This window comes from Arachis ipaensis, chromosome B05, assembly GCF_000816755.2.
Source record: "Arachis ipaensis cultivar K30076 chromosome B05, Araip1.1, whole genome shotgun sequence".
Lineage (NCBI taxonomy): Eukaryota > Viridiplantae > Streptophyta > Magnoliopsida > Fabales > Fabaceae > Arachis > Arachis ipaensis.
In genome coordinates, this window is record NC_029789.2 from 19,163,290 (window position 1) to 19,174,626 (window position 11,337).

The 11,337-nt window shown below is 34.9% G+C and overlaps 1 protein-coding gene and 3 long non-coding RNA genes across 5 annotated transcripts; all 4 read left to right on the plus strand.

Moving 5' to 3' along the window:
* LOC110262767 lies at positions 643 to 1,806 on the plus strand. The gene is made up of 2 exons (XM_021103477.1): positions 643 to 972; positions 1,065 to 1,806. Exons 1-2 carry the CDS (start codon positions 661 to 663, stop codon positions 1,614 to 1,616), a joined length of 864 nt encoding a protein of 287 aa, XP_020959136.1. The 5' UTR covers positions 643 to 660; the 3' UTR covers positions 1,617 to 1,806.
* Positions 5,043 to 6,276, plus strand: LOC110271818. Its single transcript, XR_002362586.1, has 3 exons — positions 5,043 to 5,722; positions 5,799 to 5,924; positions 6,240 to 6,276. It is a non-coding gene; the product is annotated as an uncharacterized LOC110271818 (long non-coding RNA).
* Positions 6,627 to 9,040, plus strand: LOC110271819. 2 transcript variants are annotated; one of them, XR_002362587.1, is made up of 5 exons: positions 6,627 to 6,660; positions 6,758 to 6,805; positions 7,022 to 7,169; positions 7,273 to 7,338; positions 8,823 to 9,040. It is a non-coding gene; the product is annotated as an uncharacterized LOC110271819 (long non-coding RNA). The 2 variants fall into 2 exon arrangements; XR_002362588.1 differs by having other exon boundaries at positions 8,831 to 8,884.
* Positions 7,887 to 8,242, plus strand: LOC110271820. The gene is made up of 2 exons (XR_002362589.1): positions 7,887 to 8,069; positions 8,168 to 8,242. It is a non-coding gene; the product is annotated as an uncharacterized LOC110271820 (long non-coding RNA).

The window sequence follows — 11,337 nt, forward strand, 5'->3', positions numbered from 1 at the left end:
ACTAAGACCTAATCATATAACTATTTTTCTGAGTTCCTAAAAGATGGATCATCTTTCTTTTGTAGCCTCCTGTTTTCACATTTCTGTGATTTTTGTTTATATCTACGTCTTGCATTTTCCTGCTTGCAATCATATTTAACTGTTTTCCAGCCCAATTTCCCTTTTAGATTGATTGAAAGATTGGTTAGCTTTGTTTCATGATATTTATTATATCTGGTGGGTTTTCTTATCTTTTTTAATTCCCCGTCTAATGAATTAAAAAAAAACAGTTTCCAACTAACTTGCCATTCCTCTTATTTCTTATCAAAATTTTTAGCTTGGTTGGAAGTTGGAACTCATGCTTAGCTCACTTAATCTCTTGTTGTCACTTTCTTTCAAAACAAGCATTAATTACCTAGATTTTGAAAAAATAATTGATGGAAAGGCAACCTGAACTATACATACCAATGTTCAAGCTGCTAATTGCCATGTCTTAGGACACCTTCACCAAAGAATGTTCTTCTAGCCAAGTTAACTGCCTTTGGCTTGTTTTTGATAGTTTGAATTATTATGTGTATTTTATTTAAATATATTGTATTGATACATCATAAAGATAATGTCATGATATGTTTATGATGTTCAATTGAATTCTGATTTAGTTAATCTAGATTGTAGAGACAAATGGACAGACATGTTTGGACTGATGAGGAGACAGAGGTATTTGTTGGTTTTATGGAGGAGCTTGTCATTAAAGGAAGAATAGCTGATGCAGGTCAATTTAGGCCTGGATCTTTTGAGAAACTTGCTGCAAAAATGAATGAGAGGTTTCCAAGTGGTGGTTTTCAAATAACTCATTGCAAAAACAAGGTTAAGAGGTTGAAAGAGAAATATCAATTTGCTGCTGACATGGCAGGCTGTAGCGGTTTTGGATGGGATGATGTGAAGCAATGCGTGGTTGTGGACAACAAAGAGATCCTCGCTGCTTATATGAAGGTTGGTTTACAAGTTTGATTTTGTTGAATTAATTTTATTCTACTTGATAGTCTGTCCTTCTTTGTTGATCTTTTATTTTTTATTTTTTCTAGAAACAAGGAGTAAGGTTGTATACTCCAGGAAAGCCTTTTCCCCTTTATACGCGCTTGGAAAAAATATTTTGTAAGGAAAGAGCAAATGGAGATGCTGCTGTATGCGGCAATGACGCTGAAGAAGAAGTGCAAATGAATGGGTATGAAGAAATGGACGAAGAAGATACGGATTTCTTTAACTCAAATCATGATTGTAGTGAATCTCTACTCCAACAATCAAATTATGTGGCTTCATCTTCTGGGAAGAAACAAGGAAAGAAGCCTTCCTCATTTAAAGCGGCAAAGGATACCAAGATGATGAAGGAGTTAACTGACACGCTGAAATATGTGTTCGATCAACAGGAAAAGCGTTTGGATGCTTTTGCCCAAGCTATGGTAAACACTCGTGAGGAAAAAAAGACTGGTGATATACTCAGCGAACTTGGATTCACTGATGATGAAGTTATTTCTATTGCACTCAAGTTCTCCACAAATCCTCAACTGGAAAAAATGTTTTGGTCATTGGGAAATAGCCAGAAAACCGGATTTATTAGAGCTATATTGCATACTTAGAATTAGAGTTAATCTCTTTGAGTTATCATTTCATTTTGTGCAGACTTAGGTTCAAACAAGCATAATTTTACATGCAAGATTTTTTTGATGTTAGTGCATAGTTAGTTTTACGTATTGGTTTTAATTATGTTACTGCAGAAACTTGTTCAAAATGGGTGCTTAATTGTTTAAGCTTTTGGTTAGAAATTGTTTAATTGTTTAAGATTTTGGTTAGAAATTAATATCTTGTGTATGGTTTAAAATAAATATAAATTCATTTATTGTAAATTTTTTTTTTTTAAATAATGTTTTTTTCATAAGGTTACGTCCAGTCTTCGATGTTAGTTTTTCCGGTGTTCATTGTTAATAAGGTTGAAGAATAGATAATTTGCAATTAGTAGACCTCATTTCATTGTGTTGCACTAGTCTGGAAAGGTTTGTTATGCAAAAAAGCATCTCAATTGATTAAAACAATGGCTTTCCTCTGTTACCAAAAAGAAAAGTCTACCCAAGCTAGAAACAAAAGTGGGGTGTTCACGGTGAGAAGTCCTAGCCTCCTACGTCAGTTTGTGGTCAAAACTCCCCATTCATACTCCAATCCAGAGGATCTAAATGTGCTTGGCTGTGGCAGATAGCAATAGCTCTTCAAAACAGAGCTTGCCTCTAAAGTGAGTAAGAGCCTATCCAGCTTTTGCTTAATCTAAGTGCACAGCAATATTTATTTACAAATGAATTCACCCTTATTGGTTCACTTTACAAATGAATTCACTCTTATGGTCTATACCTTCATGCTGCTGCTTTTCTTTTCTTTTCCCTTAGCTCATTTTCTTCTAGGAATTTTCTTTCTTCACCTTAAGCTATCGGCACCTTCACCTTGGTAGAATTCTGGCAGGAAGATCAACCAGTGTTAAATTAACAACTACCAAAATTACCAAAGTAAATGGATGACACGAATCTTTCAAACTGAGATGTATAGGAACAGAATGGACAATAATATAAGGCCACTTGAAACAGAGTTCCCTCCGGCCCTTCACGATATATAACACGGAACCCTTCATTATCCTATTTTATCTGTTTAAAGAAGTAACATTACAACAATGCAAATTACTGATTTCAAGTTCTATATCTAAAAGGATGGACAATAAAAATATAGCATAGTTGTAGTGTGGATAGCATACTTTCTAATCAGTGTATGATGGTGTACTTGTACTAGACCCTTTACTATATTCAGAAACACTCCTCAACTATATTACTAATAAACATTCAATCATTACAAAGCAAATATGGCTAAGGAATGCTGTTATTAGTACCTTGTTGTTTTGAAGAATGCAAGAGTTGAGTCTGAACAAGGTTTTTGAGCATGTGATAATTTGTCATATGAGGTGAGGCAAGAGTGTTGTCCAGCCTCTCCCTATACAGCTCCACAATCTCTCTTTTCTTCTCCATCTTCTTTGCATCTCCAAAGAAAAAAAAACACAAGAAAGTCCCTTTTACTAAAAAACACACAATCTTCATGATAAGCTCAATTCATATAGTCAAGTACTAATAATAGTATCCAGGTAGTAAATTTTGATCAAAATTTAATATTGCACTTACATGAAACTTTGCTCAGTTTGGCTTTGAATGACAGTAAAAGATTGGAATTTGCAAAAGCTAAATCAATGAAAGAATTATTGAGTTGGTAATATGATAATTAGAAGAATATATAGAGGATATTATCCTTAAAGTGGGGGACCCCAAGCTAACAAGAACTGCACAAAATAGTAGAATATAAAACTAATAATGAAATCCATGAGCCAGCACTTTGCCATGAAAGTGCGCCATGAAAGTGCAGTGCTTTTTCAGTGTTACCACATAGACAGAGAGCTTTGATGATTGTTGTCAACGTTACGGTATAAGGCTGAAAATCACTCTTGAAAATCTTTGCAAAAGCAGAGACAGCAAGAGTGATCCAAATCCATTCCGCAGGAACAATTGATTAAGATATTCAAAGTAAATAAGTTGGGAGCAATTACCCTGGATTGCAATTGCTGAAAAAGGGAAATGGCGGTGGAGCAATGGTTGGTCTTGGCAAGAGATCCCAAAATCTTGGGGAATTGAAGGATGGATGGAGGGCGACACATAAAGAGCATGCGAGTGAAGGAATCAACAGCTTCATCAAGCGATTGGGGCTGAGAGTGAGAGTGTAGGGATGAAGTTGAAGGGAAGCAAAGACCGAGAGCGGAATGAGGAACAGAATTTGGGATTTGAAGAAGAGCGTACCTTAACATGATTCGTGAGAATGGGAACAATGACAACATTCTTGCAATCAAGAGAGGTAGGGTAAAAAGGAATGCGATGTATTGAAGAGTAGTCCACCAGAGAGAGTGAGAAGAGTTTAGCGAAAGGTTAGGGAGGGCAAGGATTAGAGATGTAGGGAAGGAGGGGAGGGATGTCTATTTTAGTCATTTTACCTAATATTATAGTCTTGTCCATGTATTTTTATGTGTATCCAAACATGATACTGGGCATTACATTAGTGTCTTGTCCATCATATCCAAACACAATACATGAACAATAATTTTTAATGTCTCCGCCCTATTGTCTCTGTCTCAGTGTCATGTTCTGTTCTGTCTCTGAAAACAAACGCAGCCTAAAAGATAATGAAAATTTTATGTTTTGCTGCAAGGAACACATCTAATTGAATATAACAAATATATAGAGAACAATTCACTACTAGAAAACTAGTTATTACAGACGAATATTTCCGACGGATTTTATCCCACGGAATACAAACAGAATTTCAGAGGGATTTTTTGTTGGAAAACCAAAAAAATGAATTAGCATAAATTACAGACAGAAAAGAGAATCCGTCTATAATTCTGTCGAAAAAATTAAATTTTTTTCGTGAGAAATAGTTACAGACGGAAAATCCGTCTGTAATTAAATAGACGAAAATACTGCGCTTTATTAAATTATTACAGACGGAAAATCCGTCTGTAATTTAAAATTTTCCGCCGGAAAAAAAAACTAAACCTAATCTACCCCGTCTCTTTCTCGAGCTCCAGCTCCATTCACAAATAACTTTTGACTCAATTCACAAAGCACTCCATGAAGATGAACAATTAACCCTAGCTAACCCTAACCCTCCCTGTCTTCATTGTGCCTCACTGTACCCTAACTCTCTCTTCATTGTGCTTCACGAAGAACCCCAAACCGCGACGAAGAGCCCCTAACAGCACTCTGCAAGAACGTCGCCGGTTGCCGGCGCTCGCAATGCCTCCGTCGAAGAACCCCTAACCGCGATGAAGAACCCCTAACCCTCCTTTGAGTTTCTTCGCTCTTCTCTCGCCACTCTCACCCTCAAGCTCACTGAGTCTCACCTCTCTCGCGGCTGGTTTCGCCGTCGACCTCTCTCTAGCTCTCCGGTATATCGCCTCTCGCGGGCGTTTCAGACTCAAGGTCGTCGCGTTCTGTTTCCGCTGCTGCTCTGTCACCGTCGCTGCTCTGTCACCGTCGCTGCTCTATCGCGCTCTGTTGCAAGCGAATCGATGGAATTCGACCCGATCCCAATCAGTTCCTGCTCCAAAGAGAACCAGAGCATCTACCAGCAGTTGTTTAAATTACGCCGATTCAGGTATGCATTGTTTAAATTACGCCGATAAACCTTAGGGTTCAATTTTTCTACGCCAGTTTTAGCTAGGTTTATCATACTTTGCTTTTGTGGCTCAATTGTTTAATGGTTCCAACTATTATATAAAGCAAAACAAAAAGTATACAAAATTAATGGAAGCAGAAAAGCTTGATTGAAGACACTGTGATAGTCAAGTTCAAATAAAGAGAATGTGACTAATAATGAATAAATTAAAGTTGCATGATATTTCGTTAAATGTTAAAACATTTTTTAAATATATATATAAGGCAATTTTGAACTATATAGTTTGCACATTTGTTTGAACTTCTGCAGCAAAGCATTGTCGTATGGAGTTACTCATGCAGCAAAGGTTAGTGGCTTGCCCATGGTTTATTTATCTGCAATCATCTTGTTTTCTTTTTTTTCCTGATCTATTTTTCTATTTCAGGCTCTAAAACCTGCTACTCTTGTTCCTCTTCAGCTTTTAAAGTCAAGTGGAACCAAATGCATAATGGTAAGTGTACTTAAAAAGGCTTTTGAACTTCTGCTATAAAGTAAGAGGTTATACTGACATTTGCAAATTATCTAAGGTTGGTGACCCAAAGCAACTTCCTGCAACTGTCCTCTCAAATATTGCGAGTAAATATCTTTACGAGTGCAGCATGTTTGAACGTTTACAAAGGGCAGGGCATCCTGTTATCATGCTTACTGAGCAGGTACATAGTTTGCTACTGGATCTGATCTGAAGTCTTTTTGTTTTTAAGGTTTAGGGTTTATCCGTTTAGTTTGCCTTGTTTGACTAAATAATCAATTCAGCACAATTCTTATTTACTGTTGAGAAGGATTGAGTAAAGATATAAAAAGGATTGAGTAGAATATGTGTGGTGCATTGCTATATTATGAAATTGATGCTGATTATTTCTACACTGACTGTAAAAGTGGAATCCATCCCATATGGAATATGCATTTTGTCTATTTGGTGAATCTTGGAGTGTACTGAATGTGGATTTTCAGCTGTTTCTTTTGATTAGTTGCAAAAGCTTTGAAGAAAGTAAAGGTTGTTTTTCTGAAATAAAATGCTTGAATTTGAAGAAAGTAAAGGTTGTTTATGATTGTGGAATACTCATTTTCTTAAGTGGTGTTGCAGGGGTTACATGGCTCCAAAGTACCTAGCTCATGGTCAGTTAACAGAAAAGGCAGATGTATATAGTTTTGGAGTGTTAGTCTTAGAAATAGTTACTGGGAGACAGAATAACAGAAGCAAATCAACAGAATACTCAGACAGCATAGTTATACTCAACCAGGGTTTGGAAAGAATCCAATTTTGACAGAGAACTGCTTTGATTATTGCCCAACTCATCGGTATTCTTTCACTTCAACATCTCTATGTCCATCTTTTCCAAAATTGCTAATCTATGTGTTTCATTGTTCTGTTTCCTTCTTGTTTTGACTGTGAGTTTCCTTTGCAACCGTAACTGTAACAGTAATTTTAACTATGTGATGGTTCTTGTGATCCATAACAATAACATATCATTTTTGTTGTCAAAAGGTTATTTTTTCTATTTCTGGAAGCTCCCCATGTCGCCAAAATCCCGAGGTATGTCTCTCTTGTTAAATTTTGAAACGCCAATCATTAATTTACAAATTTCAGTTTTGAGATCATGAGTTGGCGCTTCTCTCTACTTCCTTAGCTTGCTGAATTTTTAGAAACTTAAGATGGATCCCCCTGAAGGGAAGTATAGTTGATAATCAGTGAATTTAACTCCGCTTTAACTCAGCCTCGGTGCATGTGTGTGTACTTTTTTTGTTACAGATGTTTGTATTGTTGGTGTTGCAAGGACTCCAATGGGGGATCTACTTGGCAACCTATCATCTCTATCAGCAACACAACTAGGCTCAATTGTTATCAACTAGGCTCAATTGTTGCAGCTACCATGCTTGCAGTACATTGTAGAAGCAAGGTTTTCTTTTCATTCATGAATTGCCAAAATTATACACTTCTGCTGTGTTCAAATGATTTTTTGTGGTATTTCAGTAGATACTTAACACTTTGGTCTCTTACAGGTTGAAGTTTCTGGTGGAAGAGGGAAACCCTCTAGAATAGTTGATAAAGATGAAGGATTGGGGAAGGTAAGCAGATCACAGTATGTAATTACATGTGTTAACTTATCTCTATAGGACATAGTGGTAGATATTAGGATTACATTGTAATGCCATGTGTATGCACATCTATAGTATAATGTACTAACCAGAGTTGCTGATAAAGGAGAGTTTATTAGAATTTAGAGTTTCTTTTACTTTACTATTTTTTCCCCTTTTTTCTTTTGTGGTATCTCCTGCCTCTATTGGTATAACTAGAGAAATTTGTCACCAAATTTATGTCAGTTCGATAATAAAAAAAACTTACATATTTATTGGAATGCTTTTGTGTATTTGTTTTTTATTATTTTGTTATTTTGTACAAAATTGGTAATTGCTGGAACTTTATACAGTTGACATGCTAAATATTCACTGATATAGAGTAATAAACGTAGGTCCCTCTGGTGGGGTTATTTCCCAACTGTCTTATGCAACAAAAAGTTCTTCATCCATTCCGAAAGCATGTGAAGTAACTTTCTTTTCCCTTGTTCATTTTCCTTGTTTTGTCTGTTTAGCTTCTCCAAAATTCAGGTCTTATTCTTATTACTGTAGTAGGTTGGTGGAACTATTTTGTCTGCAAAACTTGCAAAAGAGAGAGGATGGGCCATTAACGTAGGAGGAGGATTTCATCACTGCTCTGCAGAAAAAGGAGGTGGATTTTGTGCTTATGCAGATATTTCTCTTTGCATCCACTTTGCTTTGGTTCGGTTGAATATATCAAGGTAGCATAACTGCGTTTAGGCTTTATCATTGCAAGCTAGGACATGCTCTTAACACGTGCAAATTAGAATTATCTTCTAACTGTCTGCAAAATCTTTAGGGTGATGATCATTGATCTTGATGCACATCAAGGAAATGGCCATGAAACAGACTTTGCCTATGATAGTATGGCCACCAAAATTCTCCTTATGTTGTCTGACTTCTTACCTTTTAGGATTTTCACTGAAAAGACTGTGTAATGGCAGGCCTAACTTTAGAGGGAAGTATCAAGTACCACATCTAGCTAGGACCACTGCAATGGTCTTCTTCACAGCTCATGGACTTTGCTACATTATCTTTTGGGACAACATTAATCAAATCTAAGAGGTAAATTCAATAAGCAACTTGTTCAATGCAAAGTCCTTTTTCAATCATAAACTATATAGGCTAACATTGCAAGAGCTTTCATTGTAGATGCAACATAGTATTTATTTCAATTTCCTTTCATGTTGCTACAATAGGATTCAACTTTTCATATATATTGCTCTCACGGGGACACAGAAATTGTTGAGTTCTGATCAGTGCATATAGGTAGCTAATTTCAAATCTGCACTGTGATGTCATACAAATCATATAAATCATTGAGAAACTGTGTTGATCTTTTTCTCCACATCTGTTGCAGTGCTCAAATATATTCTTGACAGTGCTAAAATAAAAGCTCAATCATTCATTACTTTTTTTCTTTATTATTCTTCTTGTAAACTTTTGCATACTAGCTTTACAGGAGTTTGCTGAGAGGAAGGACAATGGGAAGATGGCTGAAGGATTAAGAGGAGAGGAAAAAGCAGGAAATTAGGACTCATAATGCTCAGTTGCATGCTGCAGTATCCGTGGTAGGCATAGCTGCTGCCGTTGCGGCCATTGCAGCTTCAATAGAGTGTACATTGTAGAATCAATAGAGTGTACATAGCTGCCATAAGAAAGTGTACATAACTGCCATAAAGTTTTACACTTACCATATGAGTGGTCTCTAGCTCAGCTTGCATTGTTCAAGAAATTTTAGAAAATTCTAAGGATACTACTTTACTAATGTTTGTGAGACATGGATGTAATTTTCACTCCATGTGGATGTATAACTGTATATTATTGAATAAGTAGAGTTATATGCAAAGAAATATTATATAGATAATCTATTTTTCATACATCTCAAAGAAGAAAAAAATAATATATAATTTATATGAGTTGAGTTGAGTTTTTTTATATTTATTTTGTATGAAAACAAGTTTATTTTGCAATTAGAAAAATAAAAAAAAATTCTATTTTACCTTACTGACGAATTTACAGACGGATTTTCTGTCTGTAATCAAAACGTGGGATGATTTTCCAAAGTTTAAATTACAGACGGAAAATCTGTCGAAAAATCCGTCTGTATTTATAGACGGAAAGTTCGTCGCGTTTGGGAAATGGATAGAAAATTTACAGAGGAAAAATCCGTCGGTAACTGATAAAAATCCGTCAGTAAATAATTTCCGACGGGGCTTTTACAGAGGGACAAAATCCGTCGGTAACCAAAAATCCTTCTGTAATAAAGACCAAATCCATCTGTAAATCTGTCTGTATTAATCTATTTTCTAGTTGTGATTACAGTGCACTACTTTGATTCTAAAATATAAAGGGTATTATTTGCTAATACAGTTTGGGTTAATTGGGTAGATTTTTCTAATAAAAAGTTAGGCAATGTTTGAGTATGTGCTCTGAATAATTGGTAGTATTCACTGAAGTGAAGATTAAATTGAAGTATACAAAAGATATATAAAATTAATCAAATTGAATAAGTCCAAAGCAAGTTCCCTCTTCCAAAACAAGCTCAACCTATAGAGACCCCAAATCACAGAATAAGTTCTAATCTAACATAAACTTAATCAAATTGAAATTACTAACGTAATATTTGATTTCCATCATGAAATACAGGAGGAAGAGACGTTTGAGGACAAAAAAGATAAAAAAAATAATAAATAAATAAATAAAAATTGGACTTTGGAGAAAGACACAAAGGCAATAACTTCAAAATTTTTTGGTTAGTAGAGACAAAATTTAAGATAATTTCTGATTTTGTCCAAAAAATAAAAACAGAATTATAAAACTTTGGCAATTGAAACACATAATTAGAAGGTTGAAATTCAAACCAAATGGTGCGGTGCTGTATTGTTCAAACAGTAGAATACATTTCATGTCAAAATCATAACTAATTAATACATTTAACATTTCCTTATACAAATATTCATTATCAACAGTGCTCTTATAAAATAATTATTCTTTTACACTAACTAATGACTTTTCTTGAGCTCACATATACAACTCCTATAATCAGACAAGAAACCATCTCATTAAAGTATCAGTATAGAGAACCATGACTGAGTTGCAAGTTGTATAATCTATTCATACCTCTAATACACGCAATGCACCAAAAACAGTGTTTGCCTACAATAAATCAAAACAGAAAAAAAATATATATATATATATTAGATTACACAACTAACTCTTCATATCTTTATTTTGCAACAAACTTCTCATTTTCAATACTACCTCTTCTCTTTGCTCTGTACCCTATTTTTCTATTAATTAATATCACTTTATTGTTATTGGACCTCCAATCCTGTGACCCTTTTCGGCATAATATGGACTCAATTTTTAGTTTCCATGTAAATGGCATCAACATCGGTACACAAAGAAATTATGTCAACTTAGTATACATAATTAGAGGGTGTGGTATCAACACAACACCAGAAGAAGAATGAAGGTGAAGAAAAAGCAGTGAGGGAATCTAAGAGAACAAATGATAAAAGTATTCGAGATTAGAGTATAAAAATGAAATGATAGAGGCAGTTCAGATTTCATTCTTTAATATTTTGACATATAGTAATAGTGTTACAGTAACATGGTCATTGAATATCTTTTATCTATCAAGGCATTCACCATTTTTTACATTATAGGATAATACTTTATGAGAATCACTTAACTAAAATAAAATTTTCATGAAATAAGTCACTATAATCAATTCTACAGACAAAAAACCAGAAGAATTTGATTATAATGATCCTTCAAGATGGCAACAACACTCAAACACCACCACAATTACAAAACCTTTGCAATCTAAAGAGAAAAAGAGGCGCTCCCATATATATATTAAAGCAGTGTACAGAGGAAAACATATATAAATATCATATCATATCATATGCTATGTAAGTCAATTGAATCAAGCTTCCCTTTTCTTTCTTTCTTTAATATAAA